The sequence below is a fragment of the Brachyhypopomus gauderio genome, chromosome 16, assembly GCF_052324685.1.
Source record: "Brachyhypopomus gauderio isolate BG-103 chromosome 16, BGAUD_0.2, whole genome shotgun sequence".
Classification (NCBI taxonomy): Eukaryota; Metazoa; Chordata; class Actinopteri; order Gymnotiformes; family Hypopomidae; genus Brachyhypopomus; species Brachyhypopomus gauderio.
Window position 1 is genome coordinate 16,099,259 of NC_135226.1, and position 20,417 is coordinate 16,119,675.

A 20,417-nucleotide genomic window follows, 5' to 3' on the forward strand; every position below is an offset into this window, starting at 1 on the left:
GCAGCTGCAGAACTCTCTTTTGGGGTGCTGGGGGAGGGGGGGGGGGGCACAGAGGGGGAGCTTTGTGTCCTGTGCGAGAAGGCTGGGTCTCCTCCAAAAGAAACCCTCCGCCTTCTCTCAAAGCCCCTCATTGTCGCCGTGCACCACTCTCTGCTTTAAAGAGAAAGGTGGCCCCCTGCATAACACAATGCAGGCCTCCGTTGTTCAGTACCAAAGCAGGGGGCTTTTCTCCCTTAAACCCCCCGATGTCCAGGCACAGACGTTATATTGCACCGGGCAGAGATACAGCCACCACACCACAGTTCTGCACTTAGAAACTCATGGGCCGACGGGTGGGTCCACCACAATGCACGCGCGAGTGTCGTGGCGGAGAATCTGCAATCAGGGAAGAGAATAGTGCTTGATGTCTCCGCATCTCGTGATTGGTTATCCACGCTTAGGCCAAAAAAAAAAAAAAAAAAAGGTTGCCGGCCAGATGGCCTGATTAGCATAGGAGCATTTGATTTTCATCAAAGCTTATGGTCACGTAATTATTCTGCATTCAGAGAATAACGTCCACATTAAAGCTGCTGTCACATGACCTGTCACCTCGTGCCCCGGTCTTCACATAAAGTTCATATAATGGCTGATCATACCAAAATCCCAAAATGTTCAATATACTGCGCATATACATCTAGTCAATATGTTATATATACACGCATATATGTGTAATGTGTGTAATCACATCTGGGAAGGGTTCCTTAGAATCAGTGATTTTTGACACCCATGCCTTGTATTGTATACAGCATCACTGCCCATTTTGCTTTTGTGTCTTTTTAAAGCAGGCACTGCCAGCGACACCCGCCACTGGGTCCTTCCTCTCTCCCTCCTGTTCCCTGGCAAGAGCTTCAAAATGGAGGCTCTCCCTGTGACTGACTATGAGGGGACAGGGCCCCGCCGGCGTGCCGTAGCACATGGCCCCTCCCACAGCCGAGCGCGACAGACGCACGCCGCCTCGCCCGGATTCCGTGGGGGAGGTGAGGATACGGAGGTGTGAGACACCGTCATCACCCCCACCACCCCACCCCCTGCACACACTCCACACTCCACATCCCCCACCCAGGTCTCCATCTGCCCGGTGGAGCAGGGACGACCTGGGGGGGGGGGGGGGGGGGCGGAGAGACAGCGGGGGACCTCTGGGACAAACGGGGTGGGGGGGGGGGGGGGGGGACGACCTCCTGCCTCTGGAGACGTCACTTCAGTTCTCATCTCCGGGGTGACCGAGTGTGCAGCAAACAAAGACGCCTTTGTCTCGAGGGAGGGGACGGCGTGGACGGGTGGGCGTGGCTGTGAGCTCTTGTGACGGAGTCCGCCACAGAACCTCCACTACTGCTCCACACCCCCCAACCGGAACAAGCGTTCTTCCGCGGGATGACTAGAAACCACTACACGATTAAGGTAGCACTTGTATTAGGCCATAACCACCTCACAACGTATCACATCAGTCAAGACCAGACACTAGTGTAGCACACCTGAGACAGCGCCTCGCCGAGTGACAACATGGACGCAAAGGTCGTGGCATGCTGATCTAACATGTGTGTGTGTGTGTGTGTGTGTGTGTGTGTGTGTGTGTGTGTGTGTGTGTATTACAGAGACAGTGAGAAAGAGAGAGAGAGTGAGAGAGAGACAGAGAGAGAGAGTACTTAGAGCCAAAGTTAATTTACTCAAACAGATTGTCATACGAAAGTTTGTAATTAATAGTATATGCTACTGATCTTAAATCACTGATATAGTCACTGATCACTGATATATCTATGAGAACATGTTTTCTCTCACATACATTTAATTAATAATAATAATGGCAAATTCTAATACATGCGGTTCCTGTGTATGGCAAGAAATATGTTACAGTAAACAATATTTTTAAAAGTACTTTTAAATAAAGCTGAATGATGCAAACAGAATTAATGAAATTGGTCTGAAGTGAAGCTGTTAATGAGCTGGCTACATTAAAATGGACAAAAGTGCATAATCGCTGTGGAATTGTATGCTCCCTGCTTGACTACACTACGGTAATTTAATTACACCCGAGTTCAATTTAGACGTATTTCAAATTTTATGAAATGAACATTCCATATGACATATAACAGCCATAGCACGCTCAAGATCCTGGTTTAGCCTAAAATAAATATATGAATTCATAAATAAAATTTGTCAGGGCCACAGCCGTGTGCACAGAGGGGGGTCCGGGCTGATTTGCTGATGAGCTCATGAGGTGCTGTAGACTGATGAGGGAGGGAGAGAGAGAGGCAGGGTGCATGTCTCCTGGAGGTGTAGTTATCAACTCGTTTCTGCTGACAGAGAGCGAGATAAAGATACCGCAACTGTCCTGGTTATGTAACGCATCAGAAAATTTTCAGAAAGCTCCGGACACCATTTTACATAAGGGCTCTCATTGTGAGCGGACGGGTTTACTACTCTATTACGTAGCACACCACAGAGACTGTAAGTAAGTGCTGTATACATACTGTATGGGTACAGTACAGCAATCAAAATATTCATTTTTCCTTGTGGAATTCCCACGGTGCATTATTACCCTCAGTAAATTTCTCCTGCCTACCTCTCTCTCTCTCCCTCACACACACACACGCACACACACACACACACACACACACACACACACACACACACACACACACACACACACACACACACACACACACACACACACACACCTCCTGAGACAGATGGGAGGCCAGGCTGTTTACCCTCCCCCCACTTTGAAGGAACTGTGCGGTCAACAATGTCAAAGGCTCTATTGTCATTAAGAGTGGCCAAGCACATTATATTGTCCTGGACGGTTAGACCAGTCATTGACCATTCAAACAACTGGATATTCAATCACGTTCCACCTTCCTCTGTCTTTCTCTCTTTCTTTCTTTACCTCCGCCTCTTTGTCCTGGATGAACAGTGCCATAGATGTGTACACTTTAAAATTGACATTAAAACTATATTAAACACAGCAGTTACTCATTGATGATTTCACTCTCTCTCCCTCTCTCTTTGTCTCTCTTACATTCACACACACGAGCACACACACACACACACACACACACACACACACACACACACACACACACACACACACACACACACACACATATAGATAGGATGGTATGGTGAGCTCACTCTTCTCTGGCCCAGTAGGGAAGACAGCACAGCTGTCCAGAACCTTTGTCATGTGTAGTACAAAGGAGGGATTCAGGCGCTCCTATTTTTGAAGCTCGGCACGCAAAATTGGCCCGAAGTCTGCAACCCCCTCTCAGCAGAACCCACCCCCACCCACGGCCCCTCAAAGAGTGGTGTGGGCGGCAGGCTATAATCCTCCATGTCCACCGACCTGCCATCACTGTCCCAACGATACAGCCGCCCTCGCTGAGGCCAGACAGGGAGTCGCGTTCCTATCCGAACCCCAAACAGAGACACGGGAGCGGACACCATCCCGTCTGCAGACACCTTCCCACAGCTCCCAGACCTCCCACAGTTCTGTGACTGCAGCCGGTCCTGTTGTTGCCCTTTCTGCGAACTTAAGCGCAACTCTAGATGTGCGGAGGCTCAAGACTTCAATTACTGCACAAAACAGGTGGAACAGGAGCGCCACATTTCTTCTCAAGATCTGCGTTGTGTTTAAAATGCGGTCGAAGAGGAGACCCATCCCTGCTGCGTGTGAAAGTCACCCTGTCGTCTGAAGATTCATCGGAACGCTGCTGATGAGCTGACTGCCTGGACTGCAGAACTGTGATGTGAATGATCAAAATGACTTGGGGAGGGGGCCCGGCTGGAGAAAAGGAAGAAAGAGGTGAAAATCTCAAGTAAAATTACAGGGAGTAGATTGAGTCTCCCTTCCTTTCTCCCTCCCTCTCTCTTTCACTCTCTCTCTCTGGTGCATTAAGCCACAATCTCATTTCAAGGAGTGAGTGCTCTTCACTGCCGCAGAACGGATCAATAGTATTTGTATTGTGGGCACGTCAGGAAGGAACTGAGCCCAAGCTATGGGAAGGGAGGTGTTGGCCAGAGAGCGAGGTATCACTCAACTTTCCACAATTGATCTATGGGGTAAATTTGCGTCACTGTATTTATGGTAGGTCCCACTGTGGCCTTTTATTTTAATCGACTAAAAAGCTCTGTGTTAGATCTACAAAAGTACAGCACCCGTGAGACCGCAGGATTTGAAGTGGAGCAGGGATGGCCAAAGAGGGCCATGGAAAGATTTTGACTGACACTAGCTAAAGACATCAAACATTATGTTAAAATTATGTTTCAACCCCCACCCCCCCAAACTCCTTCACACTCCAAAAAGTTGCAATTGTACATCAGAGAGAATCGACCAGAGATCACCACTGGAATACTAACTCAAATAAGTGCAAGCGGGGTCCCTCGTGACAGTCTAAGTGACGTACTCATGCGATCATCACTAGCACCAACACTGTGTTCATGGCTCTCAGCACCAGCACTGGCGTTCCCTGTGCACGGGTCGCGGAGATGGGTCGGCCCACGCCGCCTGGCTCCTCCGTAAGGACTAGCCGAACCCGGGCGCTCAGGCACGGGCTGGCACCGAAAGCATGGCTGTCCCCACGAGGGACAACCGCGCATGACGTCGTCCGCATTGGGGACGGACACAAAGCCACGGGGGTTAAAGGGAGCTGGCCTCTCCTTCAGCGTTCTCATCACCCCCATCTTCTAGGACAATGTGGCTTTTACACACCCCAGTGAGAATAATACCCAGCTAACGTGAGGCCTGTAGGACTGTGACTTTATGTCTGGGGGACTCAGACAGATCTGATCTCATGGTTTCACACAGTTTAAATGCATTCACATACTATGGTGAAAGAGTCACAGAAACATTGGACAGGCAATTTAAAAGATCCATCACTTATGCTGTAAAATCTGGATTTACTCAGTCACCTTGTTTATTTGTGTTGCCCTAGTCTTATTTCTTTGGGTACATTATACATACTAGCACAAAAATACAGACTAAGTCCACTTCAAGAAGAAATCTTGCATAAACCCATTTGGGAACAATCAACTAATGAATTTTTGCAGTAGCTTGGAATTTCAGTTATCTGTTAGTCACTGCTAGTCGGTGGCATCACAGCCACTGACAAGTCCCCCGCTAATAACTGGAACAAGTATCCTTTTTAGAAATTGATAACATCTAATAATGATGATTGAGACACTGTTGTCATAGATGCAGCGGCAGACAAAAGAATCTCACATCTTTGCCGAGCGCAGGAAGCCAAGCGTTGCAGGAAGATACCGGAACGTTTCTGGGTGAATCCAAGAGAGAGACAGAGAGAAAGGTGAGAAAAACAACCAACATGCAAGAAACTAATTTCCAGTCCGATGCGTAATATTGCGGCTTTTCATCTTTCAGTCAAAAAGCTTAGGCCGTAAGAAGATTACAGGGGAGAAATCAACAATGTCGATAATGCGTGGGGGAGGGATGGTGAGTGACTGTGTGTGTGTGTGTGTGTGTGTGTGTGTGTGTGTGTGTGTGTGTGTGTGTGTGTGTGTGTGTATGGGTGGGGGTGGAGCATTGGCCACTGCCTGGGTATTAACTACTGAAAACCACAATTGTGGTGCAGGATTAAAACAAGCCTTACGACAGTGCCATGTGCTATTCAAAGACACGGGAGCTGGACTTGGGCTCGAATACTGAAATAATCACAGGACTGCTCGGGCCCGTCTCCACGCTGCTTTAAGGAAACGGATGATGTAACAACACGCTCACTCTCCCCTGCCTCAGGTGTGGCAGCGGCCGCGTTTCAGACCGATTTGGCGATGACGCTGTTTTAGTAACACCCTTAATTAGTCGCTCAGATAAGAATTAATTTTAATTTATTTGCATCACGGTGCGTTCCTTTTACACTTTACATCTGAATTCACGTGGCTGAGGACGGAATGTTTTAAAGCAATACGCAGTAGAGTCACTCGAATGTGAACCAACGCCACGCTGACACAGAAGAAAAACGCCCGTTTGGTAACATATGCTAATGTCCCCTCCTAAGTCAGCATGTGATTTGTAATATTACTGCAAGGAGTACCTGTGGTGCCCTTCGTCTTGTGTGATCTCAGCAGGGCCTTACACTGTCTGACTGTGCCTGACTCCTGCTCTTCTAAATCTAACCCCTCCCCGCACCTCAGGCACAAATGATGATAAAAGCTATATCAACATCAGCATACAGTTTGACTTGAAAGGTCTTCTCTCAGTAATTGGTTTCCTCATTGCCATACAGGCCCTCAGAAATGCTTTTATTTTTTGCTGGTGTTAATAACGTTGGCGTCTTTTTTAGCAGACAGACAAAATGAAAAATGTAATCTGTTGGGACATCAGTGTGTTTGCTGACAACCAGTAGAGCTGGTTGTGTGCATGGTGCTTGTGCCCTGGATCTGCTGTGTTAGCTAGTAAACAACAGAAAGTGAAACCAATATGGCCTCCCTATGAGCTGACCAACTCAAGCGACTAACTCCAACAAGTCTGATACAGATTTTCTCATTGTCAGTGTGTCTGGAAATGATTTGGGATTTTAAGCCTTAGGGTTGATGCCTATCCAAATTTACTGAACACGAGTAACTATGTCAGCCAGACCCATCGAAAACAACAGTTCTTGAACAAATAGCAACCTGGAGGTGCCATGTCACAGCAGCAAATTAGCGGTGCCACGCTATTGCTTGTCAGCCATCATCATGCAGCCAAAGACCTAATCACCTCCTACTGCTCCGACACCACTGGTCTACAAAAAGAAGCAAACATCTCTGCATCCAGTGTCACTGAGAATCAGTCTGTATTCCTCTCTTCCTTTCATTCACTCATTCACATCTCCACTCACTCACTTCCTCTCTCACAAATATACTCCCTCCCTCCCTCACCCACTTACTCACTCAATCATTCTCTCACTCGCTCACTCACGTCCTTAGTGACTGACTCACTTCAGTCATCCACCTCAGCATCTTGTTCCAAAACGTAATGCCAAAAATGAAAACAGACGCTTCCTATTTCTGAAACATATTTTTTAGTAGTAGAGGGTTTTATATGTTTCAGACTTTTCATGACATTTTGGTGCATTGTGATTTCTTTGATCCTCTGTGCTTTCTTTCGCCTTACTTAAAAACTCTTCTCTAAATTGTACCTGAAGCTATGTAATTAAATTTGGTCTTCCGAAATGTTATCATGATAATTATCTTTGACTGTATCATGCAGTTGTATCTCTCCTTTATTTGGTTGCTTTTGCAAGTTAGGGAAGAGTACCTCACAGAAGCAAGGTCACTGTAAAATATGGCTGTCGTTTTCCAGCAAACCTTGCAGGGCCTATATTTGGAGAGAAGGCATCTAATATATCTTTTCTCCTGCAATAATGAATGCTGGCCAGTTTCGCGGCCGATACCGCTGCGGCCAGCTAATTGCCTCTGAATTAAATGCCGCTATGGCACTCGTCCAAGATGGAGTAAGAAGAGAGTCTGGCTAAGGGAAGTGGCCCTTCCGTTAAGAGGTTTCAGACGAGCCGAGATCAGGCACGCCGGACACCACCCCTCCCCCGCTCGGGAGGCAGCACAGCAGGTGGATCTTTTGATTAGTAACCAAGGAAAAGCTTGCACTCATTTCCATACAGATGCCCCCTTCACGACGGAGGAAGACCCCTCCCCGCACCTCAACACGAAGCTCCCCTCCGACAGACCACCGTCACTCGCAATCACGTCCATCATCTCGTTGCAAAGATGCCTCCCTGTCCTTGTGCTGCCCTACCGTGCTCTCTCTTCCCCGCCCCCCTCCCTTCCCATAATTCATTGGGCACTTCAACCACAGCACTGTAAACACTGGAACGTTAGAACAGTGAAAGCTGGCAAAGCCCTCGAATGGGGAGTAGGACCGGGCTTTGTTGCGAGGTGTCTTGCATCTGGCATCCGCCGTAGCTGGCTGCCACTCGGAGCTCGGAGGGTCCCGGGGGGAAGAGGGACAGAGGTGCCCTGTTGGTCACGCCAGCCGTGGGAGGACGAACAAGGCACACAAAGCTCTTTTAAGCGCGAGCCCAGAAGCCCCCTGCTAGTCTTCACTTCCTCACAGAAACATCCCAAAGAGATGCAGCCCACAAAAACAGTATCGACTCTACACAGAAGAACCCATAGATATACAGAGCGCAGTGCACATATCACCGGAGTGTCTCAGGATCTGGAGTAAGAACTGAATCTTCTCCGTTCTGGTGCAGCTTTCCTCCTCCTCCACTTGCCTGTCACCTCTTGATCTGCCATGCTGTGCAACCTGGAGCCTTGATAAAGGCCATGTGTGGTGGCCACATGCCCAAAGGTGACGTCCTCCCCATATGACTCTCATTGAAAATAAGGCCTGGTGCCTCTAGGAAAGAAGACTGCAATGTAACACCTTAGTTCAGACACTGTTTTATGGATTACTCATACACCCCTTTTTTATTTTTTAAAACACATCTGGAAAATTGCCAAACACTGTGCTTTTGCAGTCTGGTGCATCGCTATGTGTCTGGTGAGATGATGAAGAGGAGAAGAGAGAAATTTGGAGGGAAGTTTGGCAGCAGGCAGGAGGGATTCCTGTTTCCATGCATGGCGTGTTCATGTTTTGAGACTCACCTGGGTAAAAGTCTTTGGATTTGGACAGCTTGATGGTTGCTCCTGTCTCTTTCTGTAACTGCACGATGGTCTGACCACCCTTGCCAATAATGGAGCCTGCAGCATAGCTTGGAATCAGCACCTTCAAGAAGTACTCGCCTTCTTCTGTGGAGAGGAAAGTCAGGAGTAAAATCAGACCTTGCTGTCTAATCAAACCTTTAAGATACTGTGTTTGTGCAGGAACCATATATTTACACAGATATGAATTCAAAAAGTCACATTGGGAAGAATGACCCCAATTGAAGAAAGATTTGAGCCCAGGCTCAGATTTCAGCCCACTCCTGCCTTCACCTAAACAATAACCATTGCAAAACATGTTTTTTTCTTTAAATTGTTATTTGTCCAAGACATTTTATTCAATTTTTTCATTTCATTGCTGCAACATTTTATATAGTTTGTACAGTCCAAACATCACAACGATCAGAGCTTCAGTGGTCAAACACGGCACGACACTGCTTGTTTACTGTCACATATAACATGTAGAGGTATTTAATCAGTTTGGGCATAAAGGATAACTTGGGCACTGATGAGAAAATATAGTGACAAGAGGCTCCTTGCACGAGCCCAGGACGGAGGACAAAGAGGGAGGCAAAGCTCTACCTGCCTCTGTGCTTATCCAGGTCGGCAGAGCCACGGTACTCGCTGTGCTTTGACTTTAACATGACATTGTATCCACCCTCCTCCGCCGCACGGGTACGCGACTAATATTCCTCCACAATTAATCCGTGTCGGCTCCCAAAAGACGGGTGCTTCACAGTGGATCGGAGTTCTGGAAGAGCGATTTATCTTCCGCAACCACTCCGCCGGGCGGACTAAACTATACTGCCAAATACTGCTGGTGATATAAAGGGGGGAAAAAGACAGTGACTATACAATTAATTATCAAACACTACTGAAGAAACAGCGCCAACAGAGCACCAATGGAAGTGAACACAGGAGGGCACGTCTGGGTTTGGAAATCAGTAATAAGCAATACTGCATATGGACCACTGGCATCTGGGATAAATAACTAGGAAGCATTTTGTAGGCACAAAGATGCTCCTACTCAATAGGGCCTAAGGTATAAACTATAGGGCTTAGAAATGGCGTGTGGGTTTGGCATAAGGCACAGCTAAGTGGCTAGGTTTAACAGTCTCTTAATTATCCAATCTCCTCGTTTTAATCTCATTAGAATCTTCAGGCCTTCCACAGTATCAATGTGTGGGAAGATTAGTCTGTGCTGACCTTAGATTAAAAAACGAAAGTGCCACTGTAGTCCCTAGATGTGACATGGTCCTTTACGCGCAGACGAAGTGGAATGACAGAGATTCACCTATTCCACTCACACAGAATAACATTTGCAGGGCACAAGTAAGATTTTTGTTTCATTACCTGGAACGATAGTGTTTTCAATTGTTTTGATATATAATGCAGTGCGAATCCAAACTTCCTCTACAGAACTGCGCAAGTACCGGCTTTCTGCAGTGACCCAGATTCCCCACAGAGCCAAGACTGGCCTCCTTTTGATTTGGATGTGTCTAATTTTAACCACCCCTGATTAATATAGTAGGGGGTTCATAAATAATGTGTATCATGTGAATATAAGTATTCTTTCTTTTTAAAAATGCTTTAACAAAGAAGATTGGGCCACATGCTTGCTATGAACCTGATCGACAGTTGTCGAATGGCTTGCAACTCGAAGAGGTGCTTGGGAAACAGGGAACAGGACCAATTCCTCACAAAAATATAAATGTAGTTATTAGGTATAACACAACATTAGGTGTAAAGATGACATAAGATTGTACACGTTAGCATAGTACAAGACAACATTATGCCTCGTTTTCTTCTTGTACATGTTTATTAATGCTGACAAGATCCAAATGGTGTAGACAAAGAAAGTCAAAATACATCTTTAAAGTCTTTTGTTTTGTAAATTAGTTAAACTTCACAAAAAAAACCTGTGCTACAAAACCAGATATCAACATCCTGCTCCAAGTCTAGAGTACTACAAATAAAAAATTGTACAATTCAACAATGAATTCATCAAACTCAACTCTTCCATGTATCCTTTCTTATTGTTATTTGGCAGTCTTATTTGGCCAGTCAAGCAGGTAACAAGTGTAGGAGAGAGGCTGTGGTAGTCTGCTGGTAGAAGAGGGCCCATACTGCACTGCAGGCCCAGGAGTGTGCCAGACCCCTCTGGGCCGGAGCGCTCCGACCAGCACTGTGCCTCTCAGGGTTTCCTAGGGTATTTCCAGGTAGAAATGCTTCATTTTCTGGCAAATGCGGAATATCTCTGGCCTGGATCTGTGCTACCAGAGGGACTCAGTGTCCCCTGATTCCAAATCAGTGTAAACAGAGGCCGATGACTCGGCAGTCCAGGTTTGAACAGGAACAAAGATATTTCCCGTCACTTGCCTGCACAGAACCCAGTCTAGAAAATATCAACCCGCCCCCGCCCCCGTTATGTCATGTGCTACAGTGTTATCAAGGGAGGCATATATAAACCTGTATTGCACTCCAAACATCCAACAGTGGAAAGAAAACACGAATGAACAATTTACTGAACTACGTGTCCCATAGTACACCAGACAAGTTAAACATATGCATTCTTGCTCCTACATTTGAACCCTTGTGTTAGCTGGACGGTCGTGTGTGTTTGTTCGTGGGTCACAACATATACCAAATGGGTATCATGCGTTAACTGGCGTGTGTAAACAAAGTTGCTGGTTGCTAGGGGCTCTCCAGACACGGGATGCCCAGAATAGGCGGCATCAAGCTGGGGATTGAAGGTTCCAATCCTGGGATCTTGTGTCGGGAGTCAAGTTGGACACCAAGCCAGGCCACAGCTAGAGGGCAATAGGGGCAAATATAGTCCCCTTAAGCTGGATAACAGAAAGCAGGGGAACAGTTTTGGCTGCATTCTGTATTTCTTCTTTGTCATATTGACCAGGTGGCTTGCAACAACGGTATCATTGCTAATTCCGTGGACAGGACTATTCTGCTTGTCTGAGGCCGCATTTCATCGAAGGTATTTTGAAATGAATTTGTGATCAAGCATAAAGTGTTGTGCATCCAGACTGGGCACAGACAGACCGCTTTCACAACTGGTCTGCCCCATAAATCGCCTGACCAAAATACAGAAGCTAACGCTAGCTTCTTTTTCTCTAGATGGTAAAGAAAGTGTGTGGGGGTTGCACGTTTTGCTCTGGCACATAAAATGGCGTGAAGGGAGGACTGAATCGACTCCTTTCGCGTCACTCTTTTCATTGTTCTCATCCATATTCATCGAGCGCTCCCGTGCCCCATTCCGTCGCAGGCGAGCAGAAAGAGGCAATCTCGCCGTCCAATCCTGTGCCGCCTTTACTGTGAGCACCGCCCACCAAGAGCCCCCTGCCCATCGGGAGATGTGTTTTTTGTTGTTGCTTTGACGCAGTGCTTTCAAAAAGCAGAAGAAGAACAGGAAGAAGCAGCGCCCCCTTTGTGTCGAAATTGTTAGGAGATCAATAGGTAGCCATGGCGGTTGTTGCCAAGGTAATTGGGGACCTGGCCACCGCTGGTGGGCGAGACGGAGGTGGACCTCGTGAGGAGATGGGAGGCAAAGGCGGCACATGTGAGCAGGACTCGATGAGGTTGCTGAGATAGCAGGAGGGGCGTCGAGGAGGTGAAAGACCAGGATCTGCAACGCCGCAGCAGATGCGATGCAAGACTGTATGGTTTTCCCAGGATGGGAGCTCTGACCAGCCACACAGAGATATTAGTGTTGCCATACAACACTTCTCTTTGAATGAAGTGGGCCAGAGTGAAGAAGCAACTATTTGTGCGCCATGTAAATGTCTTAGGGTGATACCGGGGGGGGATCTTCAAACACAGCTGGCAAATCATGTTTATGTAAGACTGCTTTTTGAGAAAGCTGCTCAGCCTACTCCTTCACCAAACAGGAGACACTCCATTCTCTGTGTCTTTTCGAATGAGGAGGAGGATGGTAACTAGGTACTTGAGCAGGTTACAGCAGAGTGAGCTACATACACGTATCGGTCAATAAAATGAAAAAAGTTGCTTTTTTTTTAGCTTATAGACCAGCTAAAACCAGAATCTTGGCACTCTGACTCTATCGTCTACATTTCCTGCATACTTTCAACTGGTTGGAACTCTCTCTGGCACCCCCTATACACACACACACACACACACACACACACACACATCCACACCCACAACAATCCCACACACACACACACACACATTTTATCTGGCCCATTTTCCATAAGAGGGTCACAGTCCCCTCACACTGCTCACCAAGGACATCTGTATCCCCTATAACAGTGTCTGCATGCTCGTCTGCCAGAGCTTCCATTTGCAAAATTACCACATTCTATATTATAGATCACGTTATATCTCAGGGCACAGGTCATGGAAACCGAGAGCAGGTTTATGGTGGTGATGAGGCTAAAATAGCATGCCTCTTCTAATGACATCTTGGCAAGCAAATTTGTCTTCCATTTCATAATGTATGAAAAAGCTTTTGTTTTTTTTTTTTTTTACCAGGCACCATTTAATATGTGACATAATGATTTCTCTGTTGTTGTTCCTTGGAGGACTGCAGCAGCAATACTACTTATTTCTGCAAAAAAAAATATTTTTATATAACCGCAATACTTGTGGATATTTTGGCACAGTTTGTTTAATTAACCTCTTCTTACAAGACCATAGATCAAACTGAGCAGCTAAATTAAACAATCATAAGTAACTGCAAACGCTCGGGATATGCACATGAAGCTGCAAGCCACTTTGAATCTGTAAAGTGCAGTAGCAGTATCTTGCAATACCTGTGCAATTCCTGACTTGTATTGTACTCCCTATAGAAGGAGATATAAAACTTGAATTCCATATAAAAGGTCAAACTGAGCTAACACGTGTGACTTTTTAAAAATATACATTTCAAATACAAATACAATATTTTGGACAAATATAAGGGTAAAGCTTTTCTATTCTGTCCCTACTTGATAAATGTAATACACAAAAGGCTATTGCTACTTCCTGCTTAAAATTTTAAAAGAAACATTTTACAAATTGACCATACAGCTACATATCTGTGAAATATAACAAATACTAATAAGTCATTTATTAAAAATAAAATATTTAAAAATACTGAAATGCCATTATTTATTTTTCCCTTCTGATACTGTTTTAAAGCTGTAGTATTTTTCTTAGTATCTGTGTTATAATGCTTACGGTCTTGAGTATTTTAGCCCATTATTGTTTACTTGACGCAGTTTTTGAAAACACCCATTCACCGCCCCTTTTAAGAGTCTTAAACAGCAGAAAATGAAGCATCGATTTAAACAAGAAAACTTTGATATTAAAGCTTCAATAACATATTTAATACTTGTGATTGTAAGCAGAGCCTAATTCCCTATTTAATGAAGTTGCTGCGGTATTATATAGACTATGGGTATGCCGAACAGTACCAGATCCACTCGGGGTCCAGGGGTTCTCGTGGCATCTTAACAGTCATTTCATTCGGGCAAATGGATGGTGTTTGTGTATAATGCCTCCCACGGGTGCAGCATGGCTTTTTGTCCTGATTGGCAATGCGTAATGTTATAATGCTTCTATGATTCCTTCGTATGTAAACACCATGCTTGAGACGAATGTGCATTTTGTAGCCACTTGCTGGTTTTGTAAGTACAATGTTCATCCTATAAGGTAAATACCAGCGCTCATGAAGATGGCACAGAGCTCACTACGACGGTATAAACGAATCGTCATCGAACCACAGCAACTATAGGAAACTGAACTTGAGAGAGATGGTCCGAAATGTCCACACACATTAAGAACGATGCTGACAGTGTAGCCCAGTGACAGATGAGTGGGCTGGCACGCTGGTTTATACGGGACGGGTCTGGATGGTCCAGGCCATTATCCCTCTTTTGTAATTACATACGCCATGCATATTGACCAGTGCTCTCAGGGCTTGGCGCAGTTCTCGAGCAAAAAACAAGAATGATCTTAAATCAACTGTTCGGAGTCCCACGGTACAATTTGGCCAAATCGGAAGTACCGGTTCGTAACGCAAGGTCATCTGCGGTGATGCCAAGGATGCGGGCGCATGCATGTCCCGTGTTTTCTATTGTTTTCATCCTTGGCCTTACGTAGACCCATTCGCTTTTTGGTTTTTCCCCTCTAGACCATGTTTATCCAGAGCAAAGACTGATTAAAAAGCACATCGCAAGGAGTATGTTTTAAACGGTCCCTCCTTGATTTAACGCCACCAGGCTAGACTACAGATGGTCGCAGCCATCACTAACATCAAAGGCCAGTGTTATTATAAAATGGACGCGCGTATTCGCCACACATCCAGTTTCTCGTTTGGTGTGTTTAATCAACCCATCACTTTCGTTTCCATGCTAAGGATCAACATCAGAAGGCTTTCAAAGCGCCAGGAGATGCGACGGTTAGAAAATACGAATCAACCTGCGATTCCCACCATTACGCCATCGTTGTTCTCTCTCCACCGCTGACAATATTCCAACAGCGCACATCTCAAAATCACATTCGCATTGTGTACACGTATCCTTACCTCCCGTGTTTGTGCGTTTGGTGCTGCTAGCCTCCGTGGGAGTCTCCAGCGGTCTTTTGCGCGAATCCGGCGGATCCGACTCCATGTGCGGCTGCTGACTGTGATGGTGCGGATTCGAGAAAATCCCGTTTTGCTGCACTGCCCCGCCGGCCATCATTTTCCTACAGAAACTGGCTCGCCTGCGTTTATCCCTCTCGTACTGTGTTAAAATAACCTATCTGTAATTCTGAGGCTACGAGAAAGCGAGATTTTGGGGTGCGCCGACTCGACCGTGTCGTTGGTTACAGTGCACACGGACCCCTGGGCGCGCTAAGCTCCTTACAAGCACTGAGGAACCACACCGAGTCGAGCAGTAGTTTGTATTTGCAAACGATGCTGGCGGAATGAAAGGGTCACATCAATATTCAGGGACCAGATTATGTTCTGTCGGGCTTCCCAGAAAAGAATGGTGCTGGGGATATTTTGTCTTCAGCTGTAGCTCAGGCGGGTTATTCCTTCCTATGAAGCACTGTCTTCTGGGATGGTGCTCTCCTCATGGATAAAGACCCCAATGGTCAGTAAAGTAAGTATCAAAAATATTTTTTAAAATGGTCTGACGAGAGAGGGGTCGAATAAATAATGGGAAAAAAAGAGGTAAAACAAAAAACACTACGTTTAAATCGGTCCTTGGGTTGTGCATGAACGTAGCCTACACTGCGGTTCGAGGTTCGAGGGCTGGGGTCAGTTATGTCAAAAGAGTCCAGAGAACAGGACGCGGTGTCTGGACACGAGCTTGTCGGAGATGCGCTTTTTTTGTGTCGTCGGACTGGAAGATGCTGCAGTCTCGCGTTCAGAGCATCTTTGCGCTTACTGTTGGAGCGCGGAGTATCGTGTGACGTCACACGGATCCCTGTCAAACGTGGAGGAAAAGCGCCGCCCCCTCACGATGCGATTGGACGCATGGTAATGAGGGGGGAGGTGGCCAAACGCTGGAGCGTCGCAGTTTGACGGGCACACTGGCGTAAAAACAGGAGTCGTAATTCCAACATCATGACACGAGACCCTGGCAATAATTGCAAAAATCATAAAGCTCATAAAATACCCAGCGCAAGTCATATACATTGGTAGAATGATAAAGCTGTTAAACACCACTACAAAAATGTACAAAAATGCAAAGACTGGCTACTGGGATGTCCTTATAATGTAAATATGAGGACCATTTTATCTTGCTTGTTAAACGTTTAAAGACGATATGCATGTTTTGTTTGTTTATTTTGTAGATTTTTATAGGGTGACATTTATTTTGGAAATTTCAAATTCAATCAATTGATTTCACAATAGGCTATATTAAAACCGTGTTTGTGCTCGGCGAGCTTCATTGGTTAGGGAACATATTAACCCTTTCTCTGCCATTTCAATACAGTTTCTCATGGCCAAGTGTAGGCATGTGACGTTAAAACTGATGTAATGTATAATAACTTTAAAATAGCACTGGTTTATAAAAGCGAAATGCAACATTTGTGAAAACGTATTGAAGATTTTAACTTCACATTGCTTTCATATTGCTGATTTCCAAACCGGTAAGTCTTCCTCGTTGTGAGTATAAGCAACAACAATATGTTTAGATTTTATAGCACATTTCTTCAACCAAGTACAAACGATGTACAAACAAAAAGGGGAAAAATTATATAAAATAATTAGCTCGAGTCATAATTATATCACTGCAGAAGGTACAGTAAAATAAGTATTTTATCCCATATTTAAAAAAAAAGATCTATTGAGAAAAAGTTAAAATAAAAACTTTATGTACAACTTTATGTACAAGTTCTTTCAAAACATTTATTTACCCTACTAATTAAGTAATCATAATTGTGTTTTGAAACACCAGTTATAGAATTAATTAATTCTTGGTTTTCACAATAAATTAAACATTTTTGGGTTTTGTCTTTTTGTTTTGCTATAGCTATTTGTATGCCTATTTAAAAATGTCACATCCCCAAACATTACATATTGCAAGAAACCGATAAAGTTTAAAAATAATGAATCCTTCCATAATAACCCAGGGCAACCAACCCTCTTTCTTTAATGTCTCCAGATGAAACTCCCCTGCACATTAACTATTAGGCAAGCACTGCCACATACCTTCAATAAACGTTCTACATCTCCCAACACACACATTCTCTCTCTCTCTCTCTCTCTCTCTCTCTCTCTCTCTCTCTCTCTCTTTCTCTCTCGCGCACACACACACACACACACTTGTGCTCCTGTGTCCACACGGGGCCTGATGTAAAGAGGCTCTCATAGTCCTCCACATTCTCAACAAGGTGATATTGCTGCTGGCAATCTCGCCTAATTCCACATCGCTGTGTTGAAACTAAACTCAAAAGGGAGTCGTTTTTGCAGATATAGGTTATTTAATTTACAAACCTATGTTCATGAGTCTTTGGTTATAGCTTCTGAACAGAATTAACTAGAATTTTGTAGGCCTATGAATTCTTTCATTGTTCTATGCTTGTCTGTCTTATGTTTACCTTTACTTAAGAGGCTATTGTATTGCAGACTGTCTGTAGGTAATAGAGCAAATGTTTCAGACTAAAATCTATCTGTAAAAATTAATAAATAAATAGGGGGCCGCATGATAAAGGACACAATAACACTGAATAAATTGTGCGGTCATCTCAGGTGCCCATAAACCATAAGTTCATGGCATTGTTTGAGATGAGGGGGAGCGGACCGATGTCTGAACATGACTGAGCAGGTCGAGGATCAAATAATGTAGGAAATACCGGAGGGTGGTGGAAAAATCTGAGCATGTCCATCCAACGCTCAGACCTCTGCATCTGTTGCCATGGAGAGTAAAATCCTCTGAGCTCCAATGAAACTGCAGTGCTTGAGTAATTTTCTTCCATAGCACAATATGAAACAAACATCTTTTGTTTTTCAGTGATAATATAGGATGGGCTTAAGACCCCAGCAACTTTAGCTCGCTGTGTAACACCGTGATATGCATTCACAATTAAATATCCTCTAACTGAACAGAACTGTGTATTACAGAGAATTCACTGAGGAAATCCTGATATTTCCAGATCATTAATTTTGCCTAATGATCACAGTTGTCCTATATAAGCACAATTCCTGTATATTCCAAATGAATGGAAAAGCTGTAAGATAATCTGTAGGAAACGGGATTGTTTAAAATATGAGTCATTCATTATTTTCTTGGATTATTTTTCAAGGAAGGGATTATCTGTATAGAACCAACGTGTTTGACTCCAGGCACCAAGTGCAAGGATTGTCATACAACTCTCACAGTTGTAAGACCTGACGGGACTATCATATATGTAACCTGTAAACAGCTGCAGCATTGTTTTGGGAGGCCCACACAGTAAATAATTTATGGTCCATCATTGTAACTGAGCTGCCGTGGGCATTTCTCAAAACTACCTTCTTAAAGGATTTTCCGTTAAACCACCTATCTCATGATGTGCCTGCTAATTTATAGCCATCAGCAGCTATAGGGACATCACATTCTCCTCATTTTAAATACCTAGACTTTCAAAGAGCTCACTGGTCACTGTTTTAGTGCTTATTTTCATTAGTGAAAGATATTTTAGCGTAAAAGTCTACAAAAGCAAAGAATAAAACCACCTGAACACAAAATAGCAGAGAGGAATGTATTTTGCATTGCTAGAAATGTATTAGTTTCTGTATTAGTATTCTGTATCTGTATATATATATATATATATATATATATATAGTGTGTGTGTGTGCATGTGTGTGTGTGTGTGTGTGTGTGTGTGTGTGTGTGTGTGTGTGTGTGCATGTGTGCGTGTGCGCGCACGCACGTGTGTGTGTATGATCAGCCTTCCATCTGAGCTAGCCAATATAGATGGCTGTAGACAGATGGCTGCACGTAAAGCTCTCCAGTCTCCATTCCTTCAATATGGATTTATGAGCTTTCACATAAAGCACCCCCTGAACCCCCAACACCACCCCACCTCCAAAACCACCCTGACTTCATACTGGTGAAAGGCTAAAGCCGGCATGATATGTGGCCATGGGTGACTTTCAATGCTTTTCCCCCATCCCCCATGCTGCAGACATTGTTTGCAGAGGGGACCCCATCTGCCCCAGAGACAGCCATCACTGCTATTGTTAATGCAGCCCACAGAGAGAACCATAGGATCTGACTGGATTAGGTAACATCTGGCATAAATTTCCAGGTTTATTTATGAGCCACAACAAGGCCGCCTGTAGTTTAAGAGAGACGGGGGTGTTTGATAATCCCTCAGTCATACATTGGCTTTTGTTTTGGCTGTTGTCATCATGCAAAACCACAGTGAACATAATGAGTGCTGAACTGTAACAATCATTCCTGCCACAGCCAAAATTGCAACTACAGTCACAATATATTTCTTACATGACACACTGAACACACTTACAATAAATATTTTTCTTTTATGTGTGAGCTATACTATATTTAATTCTTATACCACTGGTAATATGTATGCACACTGCCACAAGTAGTTTATTAGTATAGAAGGTAAAGAGAAATATAATTTTCAGTAGATTGTAGTACAATAAAAGATCACCGCATCCTAATAATAGGCTGGTTTTCTACACTCAGATAACAAAGAAGAGTCTCCATCTTGAGGCTGAATGATGCAAGCAGCCAAAGAATCAAACGACCAAAGATTCAAAGATTCTTTCTTCTGCATTAGAGGGCGCTAATTACTAAATACATACAAACACACCAGAGAACAGCATTTTCTGAAAAGCTACGTCTATAATACACGGAATGCCTCTCATATACAGTACATCAGAGCTTAACCTTCTAATGCAGACCCGAATAACAGAAAATTGCCTTTTCTTACTTTTAAACCAATACAAACCTTTAAGCAAGGTTTTCTCATTCAGAGCCACAATTTCATCTGCCAGTTATCAAGATCCTCGTTATCTTAATCTTGCGTTACAGCAGGATAATTACCTCTTCACCACCACGAGAGGGCCTTCTCGCGCTAGACGCTGCCTGATTTATAAACCGTCACACAATGTTATTAGCATTAGTACACTGTAATTCATTAACGAGGTCAATTTTTGTCACTTTTAAGCATAGCCTGTTCTTGTTGTAACTGCTTTTGTTATTATATTGAGAGGTTGACATCACAAAATGGGATTATTTTGAACCAATGGCTCCATATGC

General features: G+C 44.5%; 1 protein-coding gene across 1 annotated transcript in view; it reads right to left on the reverse strand.

The window, feature by feature from the left end:
• The window catches only part of nova2 (NOVA alternative splicing regulator 2), a 43,288-nt gene extending 27,180 nt beyond the window's left edge, over positions 1-16,108 (reverse strand). The window contains exons 1-2 of the mRNA XM_076977270.1: positions 15,236-16,108; positions 8,638-8,781 (exon numbers count right to left, since the gene is read on the reverse strand). Coding sequence (XP_076833385.1) covers positions 8,638-8,781; positions 15,236-15,392 — 301 coding nt within the window. The 5' untranslated portion in view covers positions 15,393-16,108. The remainder of the gene's footprint in view (positions 1-8,637; positions 8,782-15,235) is intronic.
• Positions 16,109-20,417: the final 4,309 nt, after the last annotated feature.